We start from the raw sequence: 13,203 nt of genomic DNA, 5'->3' as shown, positions 1-13,203 counted from the left end.
TATAGACCCTTTCTAAAAGAAAGGGTGCTTCTATAGACCCTTTCTAAAAGAAAGGGTGCTTCTATAGACCCTTTCTAAAAGAAAGGGTGCTTCTATAGACCCTTTCTAAAAGAAAGGGTGCTTCTATAGACCCTTTTTAAAGAAAGGGTGCTTCTATAGACCCTTTCTAAAAGAAAGGGTGCTTCTATAGACCCTTTCTAAAAGAAAGGGTGCTTCTATAGACCCTTTCTAAAAGAAAGGGTGCTTCTATAGACCCTTTCTAAAAGAAAGGGTGCTTCTATAGACCCTTTCTAAAAGAAAGGGTGCTTCTATAGACCCTTTCTAAAAGAAAGGGTGCTTCTATAGACCCTTTCTAAAAGAAAGGGTGCTTCTATAGACCCTTTCTAAAAGAAAGGGTGCTTCTATAGACCCTTTCTAAAAGAAAGGGTGCTTCTATAGACCCTTTCTAAAAGAAAGGGTGCTTCTATATACCCTTTCTAAAAGAAAGGGTGCTTCTATATACCCTTTCTAAAAGAAAGGGTGCTTCTATAGACCCTTTCTAAAAGAAAGGGTGCTTCTATAGACCCTTTCTAAAAGAAAGGGTGCTTCTATATACCCTTTCTAAAAGAAAGGGTGCTTCTATAGACCCTTTCTAAAAGAAAGGGTGCTTCTATAGACCCTTTCTAAAAGAAAGGGTGCTTTTAAAGACCCTTTCTAAAAGAAAGGGTGCTTTTAAAGACCCTTTCTAAAAGAAAGGGCGCTTCTATAGACCCTTTCTAAAAGAAAGGGTGCTTTTATAGACGCTTTCTAAAAGAAAGGGTGCTTCTATAGATCCTTTCTAAAAGAAAGGGTGCTTCTATAGATCCTTTCTAAAAGAAAGGGTGCTTCTATAGATCCTTTCTAAAAGAAAGGGTGCTTCTATAGATCCTTTCTAAAAGAAAGGGTGCTTCTATAGATCCTTTCTAAAAGAAAGGGTGCTTCTATAGATCCTTTCTAAAAGAAAGGGTGCTTCTATAGATCCTTTCTAAAAGAAAGGGTGCTTCTATAGATCCTTTCTAAAAGAAAGGGTGCTTCTATAGATCCTTTCTAAAAGAAAGGGTGCTTCTATAGATCCTTTCTAAAAGAAAGGGTGCTTCTACAGATCCTTTCTAAAAGAAAGGGTGCTTCTATAGATCCTTTCTAAAAGAAAGGGTGCTTCTATAGATCCTTTCTAAAAGAAAGGGTGCTTTTATAGATCCTTTCTAAAAGAAAGGGTGCTTCTATAGACCCTTTCTAAAAGAAAGGGTGCTTCTATAGACCCTTTCTAAAAGAAAGGGTGCTTCTATAGACCCTTTCTAAAAGAAAGGGTGCTTCTATAGACCCTTTCTAAAAGAAAGGGTGCTTCTATAGACCCTTTCTAAAAGAAAGGGTGCTTCTATATACCCTCTCTTAAAGAAAGGGTGCTTCTATAGACCCTTTCTAAAAGAAAGGGTGCTTCTATAGACCCTTTCTAAAAGAAAGGGTGCTTCTATAGACCCTTTCTAAAAGAAAGGGTGCTTCTATAGACCCTTTCTAAAAGAAAGGGTGCTTCTATAGACCCTTTCTAAAAGAAAGGGTGCTTCTATAGACCCTTTCTAAAAGAAAGGGTGCTTCTATAGACCCTTTCTAAAAGAAAGGGTGCTTCTATAGACCCTTTCTCAAAGAAAGGGTGCTTTTATAGACCCTTTCTCAAAGAAAGGGTGCTTCTATAGACCCTTTCTCAAAGAAAGGGTGCTTTTATAGACCCTTTCTCAAAGAAAGGGTGCTTCTATAGACCCTTTCTAAAAGAAAGGGTGCTTCTATAGACCCTTTCTAAAAGAAAGGGTGCTTCTATAGACCCTTTCTAAAAGAAAGGGTGCTTCTATAGACCCTTTCTAAAAGAAAGGGTGCTTCTATAGACCCTTTCTAAAAGAAAGGGTGCTTCTATAGACCCTTTCTAAAAGAAAGGGTGCTTCTATAGACCCTTTCTAAAAGAAAGGGTGCTTCTATAGACCCTTTCTAAAAGAAAGGGTGCTTCTATAGACCCTTTCTAAAAGAAAGGGTGCTTCTATAGACCCTTTCTAAAAGAAAGGGTGCTTCTATAGACCCTTTCTAAAAGAAAGGGTGCTTCTATAGACCCTTTCTAAAAGAAAGGGTGCTTCTGTAGGCCCTTTCTAAAAGAAAGGGTGCTTCTGTAGGCCCTTTCTAAAAGAAAGGGTGCTTCTGTAGGCCCTTTCTAAAAGAAAGGGTGCTTCTATAGGCCCTTTCTAAAAGAAAGGGTGCTTCTATAGACCCTTTCTAAAAGAAAGGGTGCTTCTATAGACCCTTTCTAAAAGAAAGGGTGCTTCTATAGACCCTTTCTAAAAGAAAGGGTGCTTCTATAGACCCTTTCTAAAAGAAAGGGTGCTTCTATAGACCCTTTCTAAAAGAAAGGGTGCTTCTATAGACCCTTTCTAAAAGAAAGGGTGCTTCTATAGACCCTTTCCCAAAGAAAGGGTGCTTTTATAGACCCTTTCTCAAAGAAAGGGTGCTTCTATAGACCCTTTCTCAAAGAAAGGGTGCTTCTATAGACCCTTTCTCAAAGAAAGGGTGCTTCTATAGACCCTTTCTCAAAGAAAGGGTGCTTTTATAGACCCTTTCTCAAAGAAAGGGTGCTTTTATAGACCCTTTCTCAAAGAAAGGGTGCTTCTATAGACCCTTTCTCAAAGAAAGGGTGCTTTTATAGACCCTTTCTCAAAGAAAGGGTGCTTCTATAGACCCTTTCTAAAAGAAAGGGTGCTTCTATAGACCCTTTCTAAAAGAAAGGGTGCTTCTATAGACCCTTTCTAAAAGAAAGGGTGCTTCTATAGACCCTTTCTAAAAGAAAGGGTGCTTCTATAGACCCTTTCTAAAAGAAAGGGTGCTTCTATAGACCCTTTCTAAAAGAAAGGGTGCTTCTATAGACCCTTTCTAAAAGAAAGGGTGCTTCTATAGACCCTTTCTAAAAGAAAGGGTGCTTCTATAGACCCTTTCTAAAAGAAAGGGTGCTTCTATAGACCCTTTCTAAAAGAAAGGGTGCTTCTATAGACCCTTTCTAAAAGAAAGGGTGCTTCTATAGACCCTTTCTAAAAGAAAGGGTGCTTCTATAGACCCTTTCTAAAAGAAAGGGTGCTTCTATAGACCCTTTCTAAAAGAAAGGGTGCTTCTATAGACCCTTTCTAAAAGAAAGGGTGCTTCTATAGACCCTTTCTAAAAGAAAGGGTGCTTCTATAGACCCTTTCTAAAAGAAAGGGCGCTTCTATAGACCCTTTCTAAAAGAAAGGGTGCTTCTATAGACCCTTTCTAAAAGAAAGGGTGCTTCTATAGACCCTTTCTAAAAGAAAGGGTGCTTCTATAGACCCTTTCTAAAAGAAAGGGTGCTTCTATAGACCCTTTCTAAAAGAAAGGGTGCTTCTATAGGCCCTTTCTAAAAGAAAGGGTGCTTCTATAGGCCTTTTCTAAAAGAAAGGGTGCTTCTATAGGCCTTTTCTAAAAGAAAGGGTGCTTCTATAGACCCTTTCTAAAAGAAAGGGTGCTTCTATAGACCCTTTCTAAAAGAAAGGGTGCTTCTATAGACCCTTTCTAAAAGAAAGGGTGCTTCTATAGACCCTTTCTAAAAGAAAGGGTGCTTCTATAGACCCTTTCTAAAAGAAAGGGTGTTTCTATAGACCCTTTCGAAAAGAAAGGGTGCTTCTATAGACCCTTTCTAAAAGAAAGGGTGCTTCTATAGACCCTTTCTAAAAGAAAGGGTGCTTCTATAGACCCTTTCTAAAAGAAAGGGTGCTTCTATAGACCCTTTCTAAAAGAAAGGGTGCTTCTATAGACCCTTTCTAAAAGAAAGGGTGCTTCTATAGACCCTTTCTAAAAGAAAGGGTGCTTCTATAGACCCTTTCTAAAAGAAAGGGTGCTTCTATAGACCCTTTCTAAAAGAAAGGGTGCTTCTATAGACCCTTTCTAAAAGAAAGGGTGCTTCTATAGACCCTTTCTAAAAGAAAGGGTGCTTCTATAGACCCTTTCTAAAAGAAAGGGTGCTTCTATAGACCCTTTCTAAAAGAAAGGGTGCTTCTATAGACCCTTTCTAAAAGAAAGGGTGCTTCTATAGACCCTTTCTAAAAGAAAGGGTGCTTCTATAGACCCTTTCTAAAAGAAAGGGTGCTTCTATAGACCCTTTCTAAAAGAAAGGGTGCTTCTATAGACCCTTTCTAAAAGAAAGGGTGCTTCTATAGACCCTTTCTAAAAGAAAGGGTGCTTCTATAGACCCTTTCTAAAAGAAAGGGTGCTTCTATAGACCCTTTCTAAAAGAAAGGGTGCTTCTATAGACCCTTTCTAAAAGAAAGGGTGCTTCTATAGACCCTTTCTAAAAGAAAGGGTGCTTCTATAGACCCTTTCTAAAAGAAAGGGTGCTTCTATAGACCCTTTCTAAAAGAAAGGGTGCTTCTATAGACCCTTTCTAAAAGAAAGGGTGCTTCTATAGACCCTTTCTAAAAGAAAGGGTGCTTCTATAGACCCTTTCTAAAAGAAAGGGTGCTTCTATAGACCCTTTCTAAAAGAAAGGGTGCTTCTATAGACCCTTTCTAAAAGAAAGGGTGCTTCTATAGACCCTTTCTAAAAGAAAGGGTGCTTCTATAGACCCTTTCTAAAAGAAAGGGTGCTTCTATAGACCCTTTCTAAAAGAAAGGGTGCTTCTATAGACCCTTTCTAAAAGAAAGGGTGCTTCTATAGACCCTTTCTAAAAGAAAGGGTGCTTCTATAGACCCTTTCTAAAAGAAAGGGTGCTTCTATAGACCCTTTCTAAAAGAAAGGGTGCTTCTATAGACCCTTTCTAAAAGAAAGGGTGCTTCTATAGACCCTTTCTAAAAGAAAGGGTGCTTCTATAGACCCTTTCTAAAAGAAAGGGTGCTTCTATAGACCCTTTCTAAAAGAAAGGATGCGTCCAAAGAAGTCTATCAAGCAATCTTGAATAGATATAAGCCTCTTCAAGGGATATAGATGGACGTTCTTTTCAGGAATATATGAAAGTCCTAAGGATTTGTCTATAAAGTCTTTTGTACATAGAAGAAGTGGCGAATGTGTAAATGTTTTGTAGAATATTCCCTTTATGCAAAGCACCATTTCTTCCTCACCCCTTCCACAGGCGTTCCTCATGGCCAAAAGTGTTTCATTTTATCTAGTTAAACAGGTTTATTTGTTTATTTGGAATGAAATAAATACGAAAATATTTAAAAAATACATAAAAATATCATTTAAGGGAACACATTACAAATACATACTTCACCCAGTATTAATTTATTTGTCCAAATTCAACGTCCCCGTTTTCTCTACTAAATCTAATAGCGCCTGTAACTTATTATCAAACAATTCACAGCGTATTGGCATTTCAAGTGAATAGAAAGGATTCTTGAGAGCATAATCTGAATATAATTCATAGATTTTTCGCAACAAAATATCCATACCGCTTAAACCTGTCTCACTTATAACAATAAATTTAACACCAGTCAGTGTTTGAAAACAATGCAATGTAAACGTGTCGGTTTCCAATGTTTCAATACCAGAACTTTTTGGTTCAGGACTTAACTGACTTGCTATGGCGAATAGTGGGTAAAACATACTGGCCAAAAAGATTTTTTCATTTGTGGTCATTTTTGGACGACTAAATTTCAAGTTTAGCGGATAATTTTCCGCGTTTTCCAAAACTTCTTTTACATCACGGCCATCTTCCAGAGTGGCACCGTTTACCTGGGTGCCATTTATCGCAACGAGAACGTGACCAACTGGAAGATAAAAATGTTTTTTACTTAGGTTTCATATTGTGAGTGAATCTTCAACTCCTTACCATTAATACCATCCTTCCTATTGAATGCCACAGTAACTTTCTTGGGATTATAGTCCAGCATTAGATCTAGCGGATATGTGAATGTTTTCTCATATTCGATTCTGGGTACATTGTTGTCCAAATTGAATATAAGACCACCAGATTTACTAACAATATACACCCCGTAAATAATCATTTTCGATTTGTGTGCTGTTTTTGTGTAAAATTGTTTTGCTGATAAAAACAGCTGTTTGAGTTAATGCAGAGTTGCCACATTTGGTGAGAGAGTATTGTCGTACGATTATTGAGAACGTTATGTAGTGTCACTTAACTATGAGATAATTGAACTCACTCTGTGTTCATACGTTTGGACTTAACTATTTTTTAAATCTTTTGAAGTGAAATAAAATCGTTGTTGTTCAACTTTGGAAAAACAAACAATTTTTGGATTTGCAGATAAAAAATATGCCGAGGCAATCGTTTATAACCTATATATTGGGGAATTAGTCAGACTTAGATTTCATTTCATTTATTATTGATTTGCATACCTTCTGTACAAAGAAGATTTATATCCTTTAAAAAAGTCCCTTTCTAGTAGCCTTCTGCAAATAAAAATCCTTATCAATGTGCCATCTATAGATATACATGTGTTGCAAGAAATCTTCTACAAATAGATATGGGATCAGGTTATCGTCTCTTTTAAGGTTCCTGAGTTATGTAGATAATCTTTAAAAATGTCCTGGATAGACGATCTTTCAAAGGGCATTTCATAGAAGCCTTTCCAAGAGGGCTTCCACATAAGTAAGAGCACAGTTCCAAGGGATCTTCTGCAAAAGTTTTAACTCCATTAGTGTTTTTTCAAAATTTATATTTGATGTATATTTCGGCTAAAGGTCAGTGAAACACTAGAGAAGGCCTTAAAAGGTCTTCGGTCTACTATAGTAGATATTAAAAGTAATTTGCGGTAAAAATTTTAAAATGATCCTCGTCGAACTATAGAAAAATTCCTAAAAACGGTCTTCTGTTTATAAAGAAGACCTAAAAAGGTACAATCCCACGGCAGCGGGTTCTAACGTACCGGATTGACCCGCAACCATAGAGTTTTGGGCAGCGGCTGCCAACCCAGCATCAAACCTATGCTTCTACGTAGGTTTCATGCTGCTACAACAACAACAAAAAGGTCTTCGGTCTACTATAGAAGACTTTAAAAAGGTTTTCGGTCTACTATAGAAGTCCTTAAAAGGCCTTCAGTATACAAAAGAAGGCCTTAAAGGTCTTCGGCCTACTATAGAAGTCCTTCAAAGGTCTTCGCCATACTAGATAAGACCTTAAAAAGGTCTTTGTTATACTAGAGAAGACCTTTAAAGGTCTTCTGCCTACTATAGAAGGCCTTAAAAGCTCGTTGGTCTACTAAATTAGACCTTAAAATGTCTTTTGTCTACTAGAGAAAACTTTATAAAAGGTCTTCGATCTACTATAGAAGTCCTAAAAACGTCTTCGGTCTACTATGGAAGTCTTTAAAAGGTCTTCGTTATACTAGAAAAGACCTTAAAAGGTCTTCTGTCTACTAGAGAAGGCCTTAAAAATCTTCGGTCTACCATAGAAGACCTTAAAAGGTCTTTGGTCTACTGTAGAAGAGCTTAAAATATCGTCGGTATACTAGAGAAGACCTTAAAAGGTCTTCGGTTTACTAGAGAAGGCCTTAAGTATACTATAGAAGACCTTAAAAGGTCTTCGGTTTACTAGAGAAGGCCTTAAGTATACTATAGAAGACCTTAAAAGGTATTCGGTCTACTAGAGAAGGTCTTCGGTCTACTATAGAAGTCCTTAAACGTTTTCGACCTTTAATGGTCTTCGTTCTACTAGAGAAGACCTTAATAGGTCTTCGGCCTGTTAAAGAAGAAATCAAAAGGTCTTCGATCTGCCATAGAACAGCCCTTAGAGAGCACCTTAAAAGGTCTTCTGTCTACTAGAGAAGACCTTAAAAGATCGTCGGTATACTAAAGAAAACCTTAAAATTTTTTAATTTTTTTGTGGGAGGAACCAGAAGGAATGGTCCGATATAGTCTATATTCTATGTTTTTAAGAAACAAATAATCCGGAAGTTGTCGTGCGCACAATTTTAGTGACAATTTTGAACTTTGTGGGGGATGTACCGGAAGGAGTGGACTCGGGGCATTGTAGACAGTGGTCTAAGAGGCATCAGGGTCATAGACTGCATCATAGGTGAATACCTTACGTTATTCTTTTTGTGTTTCCGTTTGATGATCTCATCATAGCCCTCAGAACGTTCCTTATTACTCATGGGACGACATCGTACCACCACCTGTACACATTCAAATAATGTTTTGCCACCATTACTGCCACCCGTTGCAGGTCTTCGTGCTCTAGCACTCATATTTGGTATTTTCTTTTTGATAATATTTCACAATCACCGCCACGAACGCGCAGCGCAACGTTACCAAGGCAAACAGATGGGGCCCATATTTTGTAAAGTATGGTCTTCCCCATAAAAATTATATATTATCGTTATCAAGGAGGCCAAGACCTACCTGCGGAGACAAATTTCATCACTTTCCGATTTTGGCGATTAAACTCAACGTGCTCCCAGATTTGTAAGAGAAAAACACTTCTCTTTTTTGTCTTGAGTGTCTTTCTTTATTTTTGTCAAAAAAAGTTTTGTGCAAAAAATAAAAATGCTAAAATTAATAATACAAAACATAAAAAGAAAAACAAATAAAAAATAACTATTTTTTAACTTATAAATAAAGAAATGCAGTTCACAATAATACAAAATACATAATAATAATGTAGAAAAAATTATAAACAAACATACACATAAATTAAGCTAAAAGCGATTCAATATTACGTACGAACATTATTAATTTTCTTTGTTATGAACATATTGCACTAAGAGATAGAGAGAGAGAGAAGTTGTCTTCGTCGTCGTCATCATCATCATCAGCAGCATCATCCAGTTGGAAAATATTAAGTAGATGAATGAGACGTATATGGGTAAGGTGAGTGTGAATGTGTGTGGATGTTTTCGAACCATATAAAGACATTTTCAAACACATGATGATGAAGATAAATAATTATTTTTTTCTTTTAAACTTCTACTTCCATTTTATATTTTTTGGTCATTTCTTTATCTGTTGTGTTGTTGTGGCCGGAGTTCATTTTGTGACTAGACCTCGAGCTTTGGGATAAGCTGAGACAGGCTTCTTGGCTGTGGTTGCAGGACGACCAGTTGGTGGTCTACGATTCGAGTCCATGGCCGGCGGTATACCTGATGCAATGCGACTAGATTTTATGCGACTACCACCATTGGCGGTGGGTCCAACACCATTAGTTGTGGGTCCATGGCCATTTGTGTTGCTGGCTGCATTAGCAGCAGCCGCCGCTGCAGCTGCAGCATTAGCACTGGCATTAATAATACTTTCCAAACGACTGCGTATGGAATTGGTGTGATTCTCCACGATATCAATGTCATCACCCGTCTGCATTGCCTGGGCCAGTACAGCCTGCAGAGAGGCTGAGATTTTTGGTGTTTTATATTCCTGAGTAGTGCGACAAGGCATTTCCAGTTCATAGGATACAATATTTTCACTTTTAAAGCGTAAGCCAGCTTCGCTTGTATTCGATTTAGCCTCAAGTAGGGCATATTCCGATATGGGTCGTCGTCTTTGGGGATGAGAGACGGGACGTTTGGTATTGTACGTGCCATCATTTCCTACGGGCAAGGCAGAGAATTTCCACTCCTCTTGTTCCTCATCATATTTGGCCTGGGTGTATAATCTCTGCTTAACCTCCACCGGCACAAAGTTATCAATGATCAATAGCTGACGTTTTAACTCCTTCACCAATTCATTTTGGGCCATTTCCAGTTCCCTCAAGTCCTGATTGTGTTCAAATTTACAGTCATTTAATTCCTGTTGCAATGCCAAGAACTTGGCATAGCATTTGGAAAGTTTGCGTTTCTTTAGCTCCACTTCCTGTTCTAAGGAGGTGACGGTTTCACGTATTTCCAAAGTGGTTTCTTCCTGCAACTCCAACTTTTGTTGCATTTCAATCTCCCGTTTCTTGCGTTCAGCAATTTCAACCAATTTCTTTTCCAATTCAATTTGTCTTTCACTGTAGGTGTCCAAGAGGTTTTTACCACCCCTTACCATTTGAGATTCCAGTTCTTTTAGTTTAGCTGCCAATTTTGCCGTTTCCAAACGTTCACTTTCCAACTGTTCATTGGTTTTTGCCACCTCTTCTTCGACTTCGTTTTCTTTATCGGACTCTTCTTCTTCGGCCTCTGGTTGTACATCAAGTGAATTGTCATTGATGGCACCCACTGTCTGTATACTTTCGGACATTTCTTTGTGTTGTTTTTCCTTTCTTTCTTTGGGTTTTTTGACCACCACCTTTTTAATGGGTTTCTCCACCTTTACATGCTGTTGTTTGGAACCTATTAAACGCTTGAGGCGCTCAATTTCTTCTTGATACTCCTTCAGTTTAGCATCTTGAGGATCTTCATTCTTTATGGGTTGATTTTGAATGGCCTTGGCCCTTGAGGCGTAACGCAGAGTGGTAAGGGTTTCATTGTAATTATAGGCAGAGGGGCCAACATTGGCAATCATAATTGTTTTGGAATTACCACCCAAGGAATCTTGCAAGAGTCGTGTCAATTTGGAGTCACGATAGGGAACATGAGGTGAGTTTTCAGCTAAAGCAGAGATAACATTGCCCAAGGAGGACAAGGCCAAATTGATTTTGCTTGCTTCCTTTAGTCTCTCAGCCGAGGCACCAGTTTTACTTTGACGTTCACTGCCAGCCAAATCAATCAAGTTGAGTTTACCCACCTTAATGGTATTCGTCTCAATGTCACACATTTCAATTTTAATCATAAATATGGAATGAGATCTGTAAGGAACAATTATTACACATTTGTTTATTGGACTTATGGGAATTGTACCTTGTAACCTACCTGGAACTGTGTTCATTCATATTGGTAAATCCCACGGTACGATTTTTGTTACCCACTTTCATGACATTCATCATATCCTCAACACTTTTACATGTCACCGAATGCAAATTGGGTACATAGACACCGGAACTACTTTCACGCACCTCTAAATTCTTGGAATTGGGCTTAAGAAGATCTCTCAACTCCTCCATGTAAATTTCCAAATAGGAAACATCAACAAGAAATTGAAAATTCTCCGTACGATTGATGTGCAGCCAGATTTGTTCAAAACTCCTGGGTATTATGCCAACCAATTCATCATTTCCCCGTATGCCCTCCATGGTAAATGTCTTACCAGTACCCGTTTGACCATAGGCAAAAATACAACCATTGTAGCCCTCCAATACCGAGCTTACCAATGGAAAGACCACTTCATTGTAGACAGTGGTCTGAGAGGCACCAGGGTCATAGACAGCATCATAGGTGAATACCTTACGTTGTTCTTTTTGTGTTTCCGTTTGATTGGAGATTTCAATGACGCCACGTTTAGGATAAACACTGATGACCTCATCATAGCCCTCAGAACGTTCCTTATTACTCATGGGACGACATCGCACCACCACCTGTACACATTCATTTAAGGTTTGGCCACCATTACTGCCACCCGTGCCAGGTCTCCGTGCTCTAGCACTCATGTTTGGTGTTTTCTTTTTGGTAATATTTCACAACCACCACCAACACGCACAGCGACGTTACCAAGGCAAACAAGACAATTGACAGCTAAGAGGGGGAAATAAAAGAAATAGAGAAAAATCAATAAAGCCCCTCGAAAAAGATTTAGAGAAATCATCTATAGGTTTCAAGTGCTAGAACTACTTTGCCAATCACAACTTGAAGACTCATTTAAGTTACCTGTGTTTTTAATTGCAATTATTGTGTATTTTTCTCAAAGAATTGTTTTGAGAAAAATAACACAAAAGAAACACCACCTGTCCACCACCACACCGCCAACTCCACAAACTTTTTCTATTTTTTTTCTCGTCTTAATAAGTCTATATTGAATGTGAAAAGTCCAATAAATGATTTAGAAACACAAACACCACACTTTTAAAGAAGATTAGAACATATTATTGGTTGATTTTCCATAAAATCTTTTTTATTATTATAAACTTTCTTTTTCGATGTGTATTTGTTATTACGAGCTTATTATTTTTCTGTCAATCATTCACAATAGTGACGAGTTATGAGTCAAACTAGTCCAAAGCCATGCCGACCATTATGCAAAACAAGTAACGGCGTTAAAATGTTATCACTATGTTATCGATAACAAACAAATGTTCTCGTTTAGTAGTAGGTTTACATATAACCGGATTTAATAAACCGACTGGAACATGGTAATGTAAATACAGACTTATATTCGGCAATTTTCCTTGCGGCAATTGTTTGAGTGAGAGAGAGGTGAGGCATATGGTAACTCTTTGCCTCTCAACACCCTCTCTCACCGACAAACTGACAATCACCGCCAGGAAAACTTCCGAATACAAATATGGACTTAGCTACACTCCAAAATATTTGCTCTGTTCCAGAACCTGCAAGAAGCTACTACTTTTTACTACGATAACATTTTTTCCTTTATGTTATCGAATAAAATAGTAAAAATTAGTAGATTCTTGCAGTACTGGAACAGACCAATTGTTGCTAGAAAATGGTCTGTTCCAGAACAGCAAGAATCTACTAATTTTTACTATCTCTTCCGATAACATAAAGGAAAAAATGTTATCGTAGTAAAAAATAGTAGCTTCTTGCAGGTTCTGGAACAGAGCAACTATTGGTTTGTTCCAGTACTGCAAGAATCTACGAATTTTTACTATTTTTTCGATAACATAAAGGAAAAATGTTATCGTAGTAAAAAGTAGTAGCTTCTTGCAGGTTCTGGAACAGAGCATATGTTATCGATAACAAACAAATGATCTCGTTTAGTAGTAGGTTTACATGTACCGGATTTAATAAACCCGATTGGAACATGGTAGTGTAAATATGGACTTATCTTGGGCAATTTTCCTTGCGGCAATTGTCAGTTTGTAGGAGAGAGAGGTAACCCTTTGCCTCTAAACACCCTCTCTCACGGCCTTTTTAGATTGCACCTTATATGCTTTCGTTTTACAAAATCCTTACAACACACGTACACAATAATTTTTATTCGGAACAATAGGAATTTCACAACACAAATGTTTACCAACTAATTTGACATAATTCAAAAACAAAAAAACATATTTTTTGCAAGTTTTTTTAACCATTTATTTTCACTTTGTTATTGTATGCCAATTCATAAATTAATTCTAGCTCGAGGTCATGTTTTTGAGTTGTATATTTATTCATAATCAATATCTCGCAATTTTCATGAATTGCATCCTCAGCATAATTGGTCTGTTCCAGAACTGCA

The 13,203-nt window shown here is 37.7% G+C and overlaps 3 protein-coding genes across 6 annotated transcripts in view; 1 reads left to right on the top strand and 2 right to left on the bottom strand.

Moving 5' to 3' along the window:
* Tbp (TATA binding protein) overlaps positions 1-13,203 on the top strand; it is a 76,912-nt gene that overhangs the window by 46,466 nt on the left and 17,243 nt on the right. The window lies entirely within an intron of this gene.
* Trs23 (trafficking protein particle complex subunit 4-like protein Trs23) lies at positions 5,156-6,035 on the bottom strand. Its single transcript, XM_073966370.1, has 2 exons — positions 5,828-6,035; positions 5,156-5,765 (listed from the first exon to the last, which is right to left on the bottom strand). Exons 1-2 carry the CDS (start codon positions 6,000-6,002, stop codon positions 5,281-5,283), a joined length of 660 nt encoding a protein of 219 aa, XP_073822471.1. The 5' UTR covers positions 6,003-6,035; the 3' UTR covers positions 5,156-5,280.
* On the bottom strand, positions 8,442-12,042 carry Klp68D (kinesin-like protein 68D). Its single transcript, XM_073971125.1, has 3 exons — positions 11,673-12,042; positions 10,782-11,540; positions 8,442-10,717 (listed from the first exon to the last, which is right to left on the bottom strand). Exons 2-3 carry the CDS (start codon positions 11,453-11,455, stop codon positions 8,983-8,985), a joined length of 2,409 nt encoding a protein of 802 aa, XP_073827226.1. The 5' UTR covers positions 11,456-11,540; positions 11,673-12,042; the 3' UTR covers positions 8,442-8,982.

The sequence above is a fragment of the Musca autumnalis genome, unplaced genomic scaffold (assembly GCF_047663935.1).
Source record: "Musca autumnalis isolate F117 unplaced genomic scaffold, ASM4766393v1 scaffold_2, whole genome shotgun sequence".
Lineage (NCBI taxonomy): Eukaryota > Metazoa > Arthropoda > Insecta > Diptera > Muscidae > Musca > Musca autumnalis.
This window is presented reverse-complemented; position numbering and strand designations above follow the sequence as displayed.

Excerpts from the sequence above, each read along its gene's own strand:
- Klp68D (XM_073971125.1), bottom strand. The coding sequence starts at position 11,455 with ATGAGTGCTAGAGCACGGAGACCTGGCACGGGTGGCAGTAATGGTGGC. Across the intron at positions 10,718-10,781 it reads ATGAATGAACACAGTTCCAG|ATCTCATTCCATATTTATGA; the intron begins GTAGGTTACAAG and ends TGTTCCTTACAG.
- Trs23 (XM_073966370.1), bottom strand. The coding sequence starts at position 6,002 with ATGATTATTTACGGGGTGTATATTGTTAGTAAATCTGGTGGTCTTATA. Across the intron at positions 5,766-5,827 it reads TAGGAAGGATGGTATTAATG|TTGGTCACGTTCTCGTTGCG; the intron begins GTAAGGAGTTGA and ends TTTATCTTCCAG.